General features: G+C 48.3%; 1 protein-coding gene across 1 annotated transcript; it reads right to left on the bottom strand.

The window, feature by feature from the left end:
* Positions 1–14,036: 14,036 nt before the first annotated feature.
* On the bottom strand, positions 14,037–15,266 carry LOC119454102 (serine/arginine repetitive matrix protein 1). Its single transcript, XM_037716108.1, has one exon. The coding sequence runs from the start codon at positions 15,264–15,266 to the stop codon at positions 14,037–14,039; it is 1,230 nt and encodes a 409-aa protein (XP_037572036.1).
* Positions 15,267–15,846: the final 580 nt, after the last annotated feature.

A 15,846-nucleotide genomic window follows, 5' to 3' on the forward strand; every position in this document is an offset into this window, starting at 1 on the left:
TCTCCGTTCTTCTGCGCTGTTGAGCAGCATTTGCGCTCTCCTTCTCCATGGCTATACCACACTGGCAAACGCCAGTCAGAAGCGCAGCGGCTCCAGCGCAGTGTCAGATGGCGACTGCACAGCGAGCGCGCGCCGGCGCCAGTGCGTCTACCACGGCTACGACGTCACTCCTCTGGAATGCGCAGACCGGCGGCGGTGAGTCGCGCGCGGCGGCGGCGGAGTGCGCGAGAGGTGCCGGCTCCGGTGGCTCCGGTGCGCAAGCCGTGTGACATCACTGATCCTTGCGCATGCGCAGCACGGCTCTTCATGTGCCGCGTGAAACGGGCTTGGCTAGGCCAGTGTAGCTAACGCTACAAAAAAGTTCTTCGCGGTGTGGGATTTTAACCCGCGACGAACGCCCGGGCTCCGAATCCCGGATACTGGTTCCGGGTTCGAATGCGAGTTGCCTAGTCACTTCGACGTCAAGAGAAGAAAACACGCGAAGAGGACAATAGATATAGAGATTAAGTTGGAACAAATAGATGTGTCTGTCCCCCCCAAAAAGAAAACGAGAGAGGTGGCGAGAAAGAGGGAGAAAGAGGAATTGAAGATGGCGCGCTACCTCCCCGCTTTCCTCCCTAGCGCGTGCGAGATTTAGCCACCTTTGTCGGCTCACCCTCGCAAGCCTTCACTCGCACACACAGCAGGCGGCACGCGGCGACGATGTTATTGCACTTGGACTAATACGAAACATCACGACGACGCCGACGACAACGGCGCAAATGCGCCCGGAGTGTGCATATAATTGCTGTCGCGATAAAAAGGGTCAGTTAAACACGGGCTGCTTAACCAGGACTGAGCCCGCTGGCTACGGTTCACTAGCTGTAGAGGTCGAAGCGAGAATAAAATCAGGCGAATGAGAGAAAGTGATACGTTGAGGCGCACTCGAGTCGGAAATGTAATAAAAATTTTCGCCGCTTCGCGTCATAGAGGATTACGCAGGCCGCTTGCCTTAGGGAATCGTTCGCAGCGCATTTGTGGCTATCTGTCGCAGTTAATGCGCAAGACATAGTCCCAATATTTTGTCCATTGTGAAAGGTCTTCCGTCTAACTGGTTTAGAGCGGTGCGGAGGGCAAGCCTTTCAATTTCGAAACAGGCAGTATCATAGAAGAGAGATATAGAAAAGACAGAGATAACCCCGGGAAGTGTCACATAAAATTAACAGTGGTGTTTTGAGATAGGGAACCGATATAAAAAAATAACATGTAAAACAAAAACAGAGCTGAAGGCGGTAAAGAGGCCCATAAAATGTTCCATCTTCCGCAAAGGAAACTGATGATATGTTCAAAAAATGCCACAGCTGACGCAATGTTGCGCATTAAGTGGCCGCGTTGAGGGAACTGGGGACAAATGAAACCTGTTAATCAGCAGCAGTGACAACCGATAGATGGCGCTAAATGACTGACTGTTGCGATTGGGAAGCAGGGCGCGCCCGCTTTAAACTGACAAAATAAAGCAGGTACGTGTCCTACTCTGCAGAAATAAGCTTTGAAAGGCAGAATGTCCTTTCGAATGCACACATAAATATGTTAGGCTGCTCGTGGTTTAAAAAATCTTCTGTATTTTCAATCACTTTGCCGGATAAGTCAAACGTCTTTCAAATATATATGCCTGAAATAGATTTATTAGTGAGAAAAGATAGCGCGTGAAAGCCGAGACGCCTTACACACCTGTATTCTATTGGTAGGCGTCCTTTTTCTAATGTCAATCAATCAATGAATCGTTTGTTTATGCGCTTAGAATTATCCTACGTTACAATTAGCCTCCGCTGGTTTACATGAAGCTAAGTTCCGTGCGCACGATGCCAGTTACACCAAAGCCTGTAACAAGCGCAAGAAAGCCACTGGGAGTTTATCATCACTGTTCGCATATAAGATATCGTACGACATGCCATCTGACAATAGCGAGCTACGCCCGTTATGCATTTAGAGCAAGAAGCAAGAACTGTTGTTCCACCTTGGACATTTTATTCACACGTTAAGAATGCCTTCAAGGGATTTTTTTGAGGGCAAAGATAAATGTCGGTAAAAAATGCCGTGGGTCGAGTTTTACACACGCATTTCTAACGCTTTCCTGCAGTTCTCATTTTTTAATGCCATATCACCTCAACGGGTGCGGAAAGAGGAAATGAACTGTTGGATAGTTGGCAGCATGCCGAATAAGAACCTAAGTCAGTTCTTGGTTACCCGTCTGTCGTCCGTTAAAAAGAGCAGAACAAGATAATGATGATCATCACGATTATCGTTACTAACATGCCGCATGTTTGAGTAGAGTGTGGTATCCTGCCATCTTTTTAGCTGTTATGAAGTATAGATGGTTATTTTTTTTTTCAGAGAGAGCGACGATGAAGGACAGGCACGGAAGATAAGGCCGTGTTCGGTTGGTTACCTGGGATAGGAGATCAGGAAAGTTAGATTAGGAAAGGGAAGGATGAGCTTCACCCAAAGGGCGAAGCATTGATTGCGATAACAAATTATCAGACAGCTATACGAACTATTGTATAAAATATTCACCAAGCTAATTTCCAATAAAATCTGCGCAATACTTGACTTCAGGCAACCAAGAAAACAGGCTAGCTTCGGGAAGGGATATTCAATGATGGATCATATTCATTTCATAAATGAGGGAATAGAGAAATCTGTGGAGTGCAATCAACCTCTCTATATGGCTGTCATAGATTATGAAAAAAGCATTTGATTCAGTAGAAATACCAGGAATCATAGAGGCATTGCGTAATGAAGGAGTACAGGAGGCATACGTGAATATCTTGGCAAATATCTACAAGGATTGCACAGCAAACTTGGTTATCCACAAGAAAAGTAGAAAGATACGTATCAAGAAAGGGGTCAGGCATGGAGACACAATCTCTCCAATGCTATTCACTGCATGCTTAGAAGAAGTATTGAAGCTCTTAGACTGGGAAGGATTAGGAGTGAGGATCGACGGCGAATATCTCAGCAACCTTCGGTTGGCAGATGACATTGTCCTATTGAGCAACAATGGAGAGGAATTACAACAAATGATTGAGGACCTTCATCGAGAAAGTGCAAGAATTGGGTTGAAGATGAATATGCAGAAGACAAAGATAATGTTCAATAGCCTGGCAAGGGAACAAGAATTCAGGATCGCCAGTCAGCCTCTAGAGTCTGTAAAGGAATACGTTTATATAGGTCAATTACTCACAGGGGACCCTGATCTCGAGAAAGAAATTTACAGAAGAATGAAATTAGGTTGGAGTGCATACGGCAGGCATTGCCAAATCCTGACTGGGAGCATACCACTGTCGTTGAAAAAAAAAGTATCATTGCATTCTACCGGTGCTAAGAAATGGGGCCGAAACTTGGAGGTTAACAAGGAAACTCGAGAACAAGTTAAGGACCGCACAAAGAGAGATGGAACGAAAACTGTTAGGAACAAACAGGGATAGCTGATATTCTCGTTGATATTAAGCGCAAAAAAATGCAGCTGGGCAGGCCATGTAATATGTAAGATGGATAACCGATGGACCATTAGAGTTACAGAATGGATACCAAGAGAAGGAAAGCGCAGTTGAGGACGGCAGAAAATTAGGTGAGGCGATGAAGCTAGTAAATTTGCAGGTGCAAGTTGGAATCAGCTAGCGCAAGACAGGGGTAATTGGAGATGACAGGCAGAGACCCTCGTCCTGCAGTGGGCATAAATATAGGCTGATAATGATGATACGAAGTCAGGATAGCAGTTTTATGGGTCGTATAAGCTTGTCAACATTCATTTACTAACTAAAGGAACAAGCATGGCGTCACGCTCACACAGGCAAACATGAATAAATCTCACTCGATGACCACGGACACTGGCTATCATAACGCTGGCGTGAGTAAGAGCGGCTGCAGCAGCCAGCACCTTGCCATGTGTGGTGCATCTCGCTTCAATGCCAACTATAAGCGGAGAAAACACAGCACACACGAAGCTATCAGCCGTCGATGCGCATAGACTCTGTACCCACCGATGCAGGTTTTCAAGATACGGTCCACGCGGCCGCGCTCAGCCGCGCCGTACGCCCCCCCCCCTCCCCCCCCCCCACACACACACACACAAACACACACTACTGTCGCCTTGTACGCCATGGAAGACGGCGCGCTGCCTCCCCACCTTCCTTCCTTCTATGCGTGAGACCGAGCCACCATCCTTCTCGGCTCATACTGGCACACGTTCACTCGCACACACAGCATATACGGCGTGCGGCTGTGATGTTATCTTACTTGGACTTTATACGGAACACCACGGTGACGGCGACGGCGGAAATGCGCCTGGAGTGCCCATGTAATCGAGGTCGCAATAATAATAAAGAAGCAGTCAGTGTGAACACACTCACCGGGAAATGTTCGCCAAGAGTCACGAGCGCTCGTCCAGTCCCGTCTCCTTGAAGAAGTTCAATCGGGCTTTTGTGACCTCGTGCATAGAAGAAGGCTTGGGTCAAGATACCAGAGTCGTTTGCTGCGAGAGCGGTCTGCCAGCCAAGCGGATGAGCCTAGCTCACCCAGAACATCGTTGAGCGTCGGCACAGAAGCGGCTTTATTTTCTCAGAAACTGAGATCGGCGCTGTTGTCCATTCCGGTTAGGAATGCATGTATGCATTCGTAAATGCGGCACTCCTACACGCGGACCTTTAACCAATTGTATAGTTATACACTTCTTCTGAACTGCCAATGAGCTCAAAGGTCGGCAGCGACAATTCAGGAGGTGGCATTGCGGCAAAGCAAGAGAGAAGTTTGTCCTACATTTGCTTTCCCACGGCTGACGACTCAGCCTTTAACCACACTAGCTCGGCTAACTTGCCAGGCGCGCGTAGATACGTTTGGCCGCGATTCCCCTTCATTTATGGTGACGCGGCGAGCCGTATCAGTTTTCCGCTCGAGTCGGTAACGGTTCCTCGCGAATGTGGGTCAAAACACTCCATCACGGAAGCTCGCAGTCCCACCGCACGCGTCCAAGAGAGACAGATTAGTCCATCCGGCTTTTGTTTCTGCAACGCTGAGCAGTATCTTTGCTCGTTTGGGGTGACCGCCTTCGGGGACGAGGCAAACGCGAAGATTATACTCGCCGGTCGCCCTTACGCCTAGTTGGGGCTAAACCAAGCGTGTAACTTCAGTGCCGGCGCAGGCTTCACTACGTTAGGGCAGTTTCGTGGAGCCCGAAGAAATGGCGAGTAGGGCAGTACGGGATGGAAGAGGGAGCGTGGCGATGCCAATCAAGATGATAAGGATGGCGGGTCGTTGAGGTTCAGGCAGCTGGCGCTGCCAGTGAAGGCACAGAAACTCTACACCACTGGTCAAGCAACTTAGAAACGACGAAGAGCGAACGAATAAATCTATGTTCTTGTATTCACTCTATTGAGGTCCCAGTCATAAACAATTTTTTTTCAAATATCTGTTACTCAGCTAAATGCAGGAACGTTCTACATATATTTATGATTTTGTGTGGAACACCCTTTTATTTAGGTATTTGTAGGCGATAATGTATGCACAAACACTTAGTTATAACTTCTTTCGATCCTGAAATTCTACCGGAGTGACAGAACTCTGCTTCCTCGTGTGTTCCAGTAAATTGTAATTTCATTTCTGTGTACAATACGGGACGGCAAGTTAAACGTTGATAATGCAAATGTAATCTATGATGATAAGTAGCGTGAACAAAAAAAAATGAGTGACAAGTAACGATATTTCTCATGCAAACTGAACCTGTGTTTTCAAGTGCCACTGGTTATCGCATCACAGAGCAGGTTTTGAGAGCATTCAATTCAGCAACAAGTGTTTTCTGGCAAACGTGCTGGTAACATCATTTCCGCTATTTCATCCCATGAAGCCTTACGTCATATTATGACCTAGCCTTCACACGGTGAGCATGCATTGAGACCTGATTAAAAAACGCCAGAAGGAGGGCTCAATATTCTTTCTTGCCTATATTGCATTCAAGTTTAATGAGGCTCAGGGTAAATAAATTACAAACGAAACGTTAAAAATTGAAAAAACAGCTTTGGCGAGCAAGTAACTCTCCCGAACAAAAGAAAGAGAAGAAGAAAAAAACATCGCTGCAATTTCTTTCTGGCGAAAAAGAGAAAAAAAATATTGAACAAACGTAAAGAAAGTAAGATATGGCGAAATGAGATTGTCCAGGAACAGCTGTGGTCCAACGGGCTCCTGCTTCTTTTTTTTTCTTGTTCTTTCCTGCATTCGTTTCGGTAGGGAACCTTAAGATGCTGTGTTTGTTAATTTACCGGTCGCTATGCCGCATAGCTAGCTTTACACACCTACAGGGCTTTACGCGTAGCTCGCCGAATACCAGCACCGTGAGATTACTTCCGCCCGTGTTCACAATCTCGTTGGCTTGAGCCGTCAACCCGGGGCTGACTAATCGAGCGAATCATTAAGGAACCCACCGCTGCTCGCTCATGCGATAAGTTTCCACACGAAGAAGCGCCTACACATAAAACACACACAGAAAAAAATAAGATCACCGATAAAACGGCGTATTTTTGTCAAAGTTATCGCCGCCCAATGTTTGACGAAAAAATACATTTTTAAGCAGGTGATCTACCCATCTTTTCTATGGCTTGTTCAAGCATTATCATCTTTAAAAAAGTTCTCCGCTGCCTCAGCATCTGGGATGATGGCACCTTAGCGGTAGTCTTCCTTATAAAATGACCTAGTTTCTCGATTTGTTTCTATGCTTATGCCTCGTCTGCTGCCTAATTAGCCATTTTCTTCGAAAGGTCATCTTGACCTGACCCCTCACCGGCTTCATCGTTATCGGCTAGTTCTACGACGGCCGGGCAAAGTATGCGCGAAGCCACGAGTCACCACGCAATGTAGTGAAAGCTTTGAAATTACCGTCAGTTGGACAGGTTCGTGTCTTGAGCAGTAACCATTGCTCCATTGCGCCACATAAGTAACGCAACATTTACTTCGTAATCTTCGCGTTTCCACAAGTAAATACCTTTTTAAAGCGGTACAGCAGTGTAATATGAAGAATAATTGTGCTTCTGTGTTGCATATCGTGCGCTCCATACATTGTTTGTTTGAATATTGGCTGAGTATATGGAGCATGCGTTGTTTAAGTCGAGATCTCGGCCAGTTTTATTATGGGCTAGATATGAAATGATACTGTGCGAAATCATTCCATTCGCATTTTAGTTCGAAGAAAGAACTTGCAAAGTTCATTTTTCGTTTTAAGTGAAACTTGAAGCCGCGCGCCCCTCCTTTATTAGCTAGGTGCACTCATTTATTTATTTCGTAAATTTTGGTGTATGCCATACGCACTTACCTCATACCGGCCAAGCTTCTTTACACAAAGCCATAAATAGAGGAAGGGCTGCAGTGTGGGATACAATGTCTGTGCTTGCACTTCGGTCAAGGTATATATATATACCTTTATATATATAGCTGAGCCTTTTAGTCAGTAATCTGCCATGTCACTCCTCAGGGGGATTGTTTTCTAGGTCATTGCTCTTTTGTATCAAAGCTGAAGCTGCAGTTAGAAAATCTGGCCCAAGTATCAATTACAAGATTGGCAGTTTTCACTACCAGGACTTGTATCTGAAAAGCGTCAATGACAGACATCATTTAAATGAAAGGGGCAATTCGGGTGCACAATTGCCCAGACGCCAAAGGGATAAGAAAACGCTAGTTGAAATTCAACGAGAAACCAACTAACAAAGCAGTTGAAATCAAACAAAAGAATGAATTAATCTTACAATGCTTTCATTTGGACTGGCGGAAGTTACCATACATGAACGCATCATGCCGTCAAAAATAGAGCCAAGGTTCAACAGCTGGTCATGTCGACGGAGAGCGCGTAAAAGGATAGTATGCCGGATAATACGTATCATTAAAAGCTATCTCATGCAGGAACATCAAGAAAACGTTTTTCTGGTTGTTTTTTTTTTTTTTTGCTACAGTGTTCCGTCCATTGTTATGCTTTTCTTTTGAAGACATTTGCTTTATTTTCTAGAGTTTTATCCTGTCACTTGAATGTTATTTGTAAACAGTTATTTGAGCAATGTATGACGCTTTGTGCTATTTGACATCTAGGAGGTTTCCTACACTGTCGATGTATTTAGTTTCGGGATCGAAGCAGTGTCAGGCCGGATAACCGCGGCTTTCTTTCCCATCTCCTCAGCCATGTGAACTACAAGTGGTACTGCGTACTCCGATGTATATATACCTGCCCGGAGTTACTAAAAAAGAAAGAAAGAAGAAGGAAGGAAAGAAAGAAAGAAGGAAAGAAAGAAAGGGAACTGCTAAATCGGAAGTGCTAGAAAGTGATCCCTTGCAATGAAGACCAGAGGTTCAATGTAGCAAACCTGCTGTGGTGTTACAGTAGCTATGGCGTTCTGCTGCTGCGCACGTGGTGGCGCGTTCGATTCCCACACACGGTGGCTGCATTTTGATGAACGCGACATGCAAAAACGTTCATGTACTTAAATTTAGGTGCACGTTAAAGAACTCCAGGTGGTTGAGAACTCGGAGCACTCCATTAAGGAGTTTCTTATGCCCCCAAATTGGCATTACGACTTCAAACCCCGTAAAATAATTGCGCGAACTTAACTCAATAATGCCAGCTAACAATATTGCAAGCTACTCCAAACCGACAGCAACAGTAAGTGGCATGCCCGCTTTAATACGTCCTGAATTATCTGGTAGTAAAGTTCGCGAAGTTACCACGGTTCTTGGCGTTAAAGGCATCCAAACCATATGCCTACGCAACCCAGAGTGACGGACAAATTTGGTGCGCCAAACCATACCCAGAACGAAAACGCGGCCTCCTACTTTCAGGGCGACCAGATCTGACTATGTCTGGAATATTCTCGGCCGCTTTTGATTCGTTCTCTTTCATAGGTTTCTCCCTGAAACTTTGTTCGAGGTACGCGAAACTCCGACGACTTCTGCGCCCAATGCGCGAATGATATATGGAACTCCACTTTTCAGACGGGCCGCGGACACCATCAGTCACTGTCGAAACGGACCATTGAGCAAGCTAGCTGTGTTGGCAGATGTAGATGAATGAAAACTTCTGGCGAAAATGCTGGAATATAATGTGCAAGAGAGATGAAACAAGGCCTTCTGACGAGTCCCAAATACGAATGAAAATGCGTTACCATGTGGCCGTCGTTTTTCTTTTATTTTCTCAATCCAGAAAGTTTTAGTCAGCAAGTGTTAAAAAAGTTAGAACAGATTTAAAGGATGAAAAACGAAGGACCGGAAGCTCGTCTTGGTTTGACTTTCCTTTCTTTGTAGATCGTAAGACAAATCGATTAACTCAATTGTACGTGCTGCGCAATTGTGTACCACTGGTTTGTCGTAGCGGCATCTGCGTTTCTATAAACAGTAATGATCGTGGCAACATGTTCTTCCTTCTTTTTTTATGGTATACAAGTCGTAACTTCTCAGCAATTAGTGTGGTATTTAGAGGGCAGGCGTGCAAACTCGGACGCAAGTAAAACGAAAAGCACAACAGAAACGCCGACTGTCAACCAAAAAGTAATTATTGTAACCTTTGCCACAGTGGTTAGTCCGGCGCCGAGCGATCTTATATATAGTTAGGCATGAATACTTAGAGACGATGATAAATATGATTTAATATAGCATCGAAACAGAATACATACTCAAAATGAATACCAATGGTGAAACGCGCAGAGCTGAAGCCAAGAAAGGGAAGCTGCCTGTCGTCCCACCGCAAGAAGCAGACAATGAACTCACTAACGATATTTACACACAGTAGATTAGAAGTACCGAAGTGTTATTCTGCAGACAGTTAGCCCATTCAGTGCAGGTATTGATACAGACCCTTAAAGATTGGTTATCAAAATTCCAAGTAAGTGAAAAACCAAGACATTTGGAACGAACTCTCGAATTGGTTTGAAAACATTTGCGGGCATTTAAGAGTTCCTTTTCAGTTGATACTATTTCGGATGCACACCTGTTAAGAGTTCGTGAATATCAGGCAATCTGAGATAATTTTTAAACAGGCAACAGTCGCCCGCAACTTCATCTGGTATGACACCGCCTCTTGTTCTGCCGTTGAGCTCTTCTGCTACTTAATTGGGACCTATGACAAGGGGCAGCAGGCACTGTCTTGCGCTATCAGAACAATTCATTCGGCAAGAAATAAATACTATTGTTTTCCTGCTCTTGTGTGGCCATGCTCCCACGTTTAACTTCGATGCAAGGAGCTTCGTCGCTTAATTCCGCGTGTGGTCGCGAACTTCATGAGCGTGTTCGTTTGCTTTCGTTGTGAAATTCTATGTGTACGTGCAATTATTTCTTTTAAGTATCCTTTTGCCACTCTTTCAGTATGCAAGTATGACGTGAATTTAATTCTGTGGTGGCGTAACAGCGAGTCTTAAGCAGCGTGCCTAGGTATAAGGTCAAGAGAGAGAGAATAAACATCTTTAATGTATAAATGCAACTTTGGAGAGGCGTCCTCATTCCAGGATGCCTTGAGCTCGGGCCGCGTCCTGGGCCCTCGCAATCAGCCGTTGCTGATCTTCGAGGTCGGAGCTGGCCAAGGCTCTCTCCCAAAGCTCGTTGGTGTGGTAGGGGTTCGGAGGATTGAGTGGTGCCTCTCTGCAGCCCCCTACTATGTGCCTGAGGGACCCGGGCTCTGCGCAGAAGCGGCATTGCGGAGAGAATTGTGTAGGGGCTATGAGGTGGTTTCTGGTTGGGTGGGGAAATGTGTTAACCTGTAGAGCTCGGAGGAATCGCTCCTGCTCTCTAGGTAGTGACTTGTGTGGGGGTGCATATGTTCTGCGGGTTAGCTTGTAGTGTTGTGTGATGTCTTGGTATGAGACTAGAGGGTGCATACGCTCCGGTTCAGATTCCTCGGCGTCGGCTCGGTGGGTCAAATCTCGAGCCACGTGGTTGGCGACCTCGTTGCCAGGAATGCCGTGATGAGCTGGCGCCCAGATGATTATGACTGATCTGGTTGGCGGCTTTTGATTAATTATCTTGAGCGTAGTGGCATGAATTCTTCCGCTAGCGAAGTTGCGGCACGCCTGTTGGGAGTCGGTAACTATGACTTCAACCTGTGTTTGGGCGAGCGCGAGGGCTATGGCCGCTTCCTCGGCTTGGAGGGAATTGTATCCGGTGAGCGAAATGCTGCTCCGATGTTTTTTGTTGACGATTACGGTGGCTGTTGTGGCTGCGCGTCTGGGGTAAGACCCCGCATCCGTGTAGGCTGTAGAGGGCACAGTCCCGTATCGCTTGTGTATGGCCCGAGCCCGGACCTCCCTTCGCTGTGCGTGGTGCACTGGGTGCATGTTGCGAGGTAGAGGAGGTACGGTGATGTTGCTCCGGATGGCATGGGGTAAGCTAACAGTCTGAGGCGGCGGATGGCTGAGAGGAGCAGATAGCCCCAGGCGTAAGAGGATGGACCTCCCCGCTTCCGTAACAGCCAACCTTGTTCGCTGGCTGGATAAATGTGCCTCGATCAGCTCCTCGGCCGTGTTGTGCACGCCTAGTCGTAGTAGGCGTTCTGTGGACGTACTGATCGGCAGGCCCATCGCCTGCTTATATGCCTTTCTGATCATTGTGTTGATTTTTGTGAATTCCGTTGCGTTCAGTAGTGCGTATGGAATAACGTAAGTTATTCGAGACACGACGAAGGCTTGGACAAGCCGAAGCGTGTCCGCCTCCCCCATGCCTCTTGTCTTGGTTGTTATTCGCCGGATCATGTGGGTAACTTGGGCTGTAGTATTCTTAAGCTTGTTAATTAATATTGTGTTGGTGCGATCCGACTGGAAAACCATTCCCAATATCTTTACGCTCTGAGACGGAACGATGGCGTGTCCCTCCAGTTGTATTTTGATAGTGGGCGAGTCGGATGCATGCTTCTTTCGCGGTGAGACCAGGAGTAGTTCTGACTTTTGGGGGGCGCAGTTGAGGCCGCAAGACTTAGCATAGTCGCTCACCACGTCTGCTGCTTCTTGCAAGCGGCTCTCTATTGCCCCGATGGACCCCGTGGACGACCAGATGGTAATGTCGTCTGCATATAGGCCATGCCGGATCCCCTGGATGTTATCGAGGAGCGGCGGGAGGCCTATTAGGGCGATATTGAAAAGGAGAGGGGATAACACTGCGCCCTGTGGTGTGCCGCGCCCGCCCAGTAGAAAGGGGTCTGTGGCTTGGTCCCCGACCTTTAGAATGGCTTTTCTATCTGAGAGGAAATCTCTGATATAGGAATACGTCCTGGCCCCACAGCCCAGCGTGTTTAGCCTCTGTAAGATTGCTGTATGCTTGACGTTATCGAACGCCCCTTTAAGATCCAAGGCGAGGATAGCTGTGGGGGAGTTGCGTGTCGCTGGTACAATCACCTCCTCTTTCAGCTGAAGTAGGATGTCTTGAGTTGAGAGGTGTGGTCGGAATCCTATCATCGTTGTTGGAAGTTTCCCGAGTCCTCCAGGAATGGTTGTAGCCGGTTGAGGACGATGTGCTCTAGGAGCTTTCCTACACACGAAGTGAGGGAGATCGGTCGTAGGTTCTCAATGGCTGGTGGCTTGCCTGGCTTCGGTATCAGACGAACCTCGGCCATTTTCCAGTCCTCGGGAAGTTTTCCTTCCCTCCATACTTCGTTAAGGTGAGCGGTAAGCTCTAGTAGCGAGGGGTTGTCAAGATTGACAAGTGCCTTATTGGTGATTTGGTCCATTCCCGGGGCTGTGTGGCGTCTCAAGCCCATTATCGCCGCTGTTACTTCATGTAAATGAATGTCCTCATCTAGGAGCTCATTTGGTGTGCCGGTGTAGGGTGGCAGAGGCTCCGATGGCTGTGTGGGGAAGTACTGGGCTTTGAGAGTCAAAAGGAGGTCCGCCTCGTTTCCTGGAAATTGGTGGATTACTCGGGCCATATTGTGGTGGGATTCCGTTTTGCTGCTGGCCGGGTTGATTAAATACCTCAATAACTTCCACGTCTTGGAAGTACTCAGTCTTCCTCTCAAGCTGTCGCAGAGGGATAGCCAATTTTCGCGGCAGAGTGTGTTAGCGTATTCCGCAGCCTCTTGTGTGAGTATTGCGATTCGCCTCTTGAGCTTGCGATTTAATCTTTGCCTTTTCCAACGCTTCAGCAGGCTACGCCGGGCTTCCCACATGTGGAGCAAGCGAGCGTCGATGCTTGGAGTGGTGGTGGACGTTTCAAGTATTTTAGTATGCGCCTTCACATCCTGGTGGAGCTGAGTGATCCAGTCCTTAATTGACTGAAGCTGTAGGCTTTGTTCGTTTGTAGCTCTTTCTTCTCTTATCTCCCGCAGCTTGGTCCAATCCGTGAGGCGAGCAGTGCCTATCCTGGCTTTGTATTCGAGGCCATAGAGAGTGGTGGCTAGCAGCGCGTGGTCGCTGCCTAGGTACTCCGCCAGATTGGTCCAGCAAGCTTGGGGGATATTTCTGGTGAGGGTTAAGTCGGGGTTCGTGTCTCTTGTAACACTTGTGCCGAGCCTCGTGCTACTCCTTGGATCGTTGACGAGTGTGAGGTCCATGTCCTCAATAACTTTGTGAAGCAGGTTTCCTCTGGGGTTGGTGTACGTATAACTCCAGAGGGGGTGGGCTGCATTGAAATCGCCCACTATTAGAAGCGGATGGTTGCCTGCTGCGTGCGTGGCTTGCTCCAAAACCTGTTTGAGGACCGATGGCGTGCTTTTCGGCCGACAGTAGGCGTTTAGAACGAACATGGGACCCTTCTTCTTTGTTGCCTGCGGGATAATTTCGAGCAGAATGGCAAGCGGTTCGGATTGTTGGAGATGGTGTTGAACGGCCACTAGCTTCTTACTGACCAGGGTGTGAAGGCTGTCACCCGTATCGGTGCCATACGTGACGTATCCGGGTAGGCGGACGTGTGTGTTCGTCTCTTGCAGTGCGATGATTTCAGGTGGTCTTGTCGATGTGGCGATGTATTGCATCAGCGATCCATGCTTGTTCTTGTAGCCCCGGCAATTCCACTGCCACACCGTGGTTTCGCCGGGGGAGCCCCCGCGCTTACTGCATATATGTTGAGGAGGAGCCATCTTGGTTATTAAGGGGTGGTGATGCGCGCACCAGGTGGGGTTCTGGTGAGCCTAGAGAATCTGGCAAATCTGGTAGGGCCTGATGAGCTGCTTTCTTGGGGCGCCGGCTTTGACGAGCTTCCAGTGCTAGTATGCGTTCCTCTAGTCTCATGATGCGTTCCGCCATCTCAGTGTTAGAGTGTTGTTGTTGAGTTGCGAATTGTTGTTGTTGTGCAGCTGACTGTTGTATAGCTGTGAGTTGTTGTTGCATGGTAGCTTGTAGGGATGTCTGAAGGCTCTGAATGGCCTTTGCTACTATCTCCTCTACCTTCTGAGGAGTGGCATATTGGACGGGAATGACTCCCTGTGGTGTGGTGGGCTGGGCGGTTGCTCGTTGCGGTGTCGGATTTGAAGTGACTGTGTGCGCTGGTTGCTCTTCCCGTTTCCGCTTCTCCGGGGGTGGGGTTGAAGTGCTTTGTGCAGGGGTAGTACTATTTCTTCCTAAAAATTCATCTTTAAGTGCTACGAACTCTGCGTGTACTTTACTGATTTCTGCTTTGAGTGTTGCGTTCTCTTCAGTGAGACGCCTAATGTGGGCGTGTGCCTGTGCCAGCTCTGTGTCAACAGGGGGGGGACGAGCTTTGGGAGAAACAACCTGTGCCCAGCTCACCTGCTGCGTGACCTGCCCTGCTCCCTTGCTTCCCCTCCTGCCACTTGCGGAACGTCCACGGCTCGAGGTCCTGCCATGGGATGGCGTCCGTCGTCGCGATGAGGTCCTGCGCCTAGAACCGGAACCGGAACGCGGCCTGGAACTGCTCCTCTCCAGGACAGCTCCGCGTCGTTTCGGGGATCGCGACTTGCGGGAAGCTGAACGCTCGCCACGTGGTGTCGGAGACGAGGAGCCTGCTCTCAGGGCCTTCTGCGATTTCCGACGGTTGACGGGTGGCAGGAATCTGTTGGGGCAGGTTTTGGCTGCCGTCGGGTGGTTCCCGCCGCACAGAGAGCACCGAGGGTGGCACTCATGCTGCTCCGTTGCTAGCGAAGTGCCACACTCCCTGCACTTGGGTGTGGCGGGGGGACGCGGGCAGACGTCCTCTCTGTGGCCTGTCTCGTTGCAGGTTCGGCAATGTGGCACGGTCCTCTTGTAGAGGTAGCACCGCAGAAGAAGGCCGGAAAATTCGATGTAATATGGTACTGTTTTCCCCAGGAATGTGATCACCATGGTTGTTGTGTTTCCTAGTCTTCTACATGTCAGCGCCTCGTATCCGGGAGATTCAATGCGTTTAAGTAGCATTTCTGGCGTGGTGTCGTGATCGATGTTGTATATCACCCCTTTGCACGAGTTATCGGGGGATATTCCGTATGATGCAATATCATATGTTGTTGCACCAATGGTAATTTTCTGCATCTTGCTTAGTGCTGAGGCCGTAGCTTCTGAGGCAGTGCTCAGAACAAGGATGTTTTGGTCTTCGTCGATGCGTATTTTGAATCCGGTGTAGCCGATTTGTAGCTTTGCCTCGTTTGTGATGGCGTCTACTAACTTCCCTGGGCTCACCTTGTTGAGCTGCAGGCCGTTCCGTGGACGAACCGCCAACTTGTAATCGTCGGCAGGTAGGGGCGGTTGTCGGGGCTTGCGCATCACCGGTCGGCTTTGGCGGAGAACGGGCTTCGGTGGTGTTTGGGATAGTTGGGGCGTGGTCGAGCGTGTCTGCAGCCGACGACGACGGGCACGACTGGTAACATTGATCCATGGCTCACTGTCTTCTTCGTTCTCCTCAGCGGCCGGAAGAGGTCCTTGCGAT

The sequence above is a fragment of the Dermacentor silvarum genome, chromosome 5 (assembly GCF_013339745.2).
Source record: "Dermacentor silvarum isolate Dsil-2018 chromosome 5, BIME_Dsil_1.4, whole genome shotgun sequence".
Lineage (NCBI taxonomy): Eukaryota > Metazoa > Arthropoda > Arachnida > Ixodida > Ixodidae > Dermacentor > Dermacentor silvarum.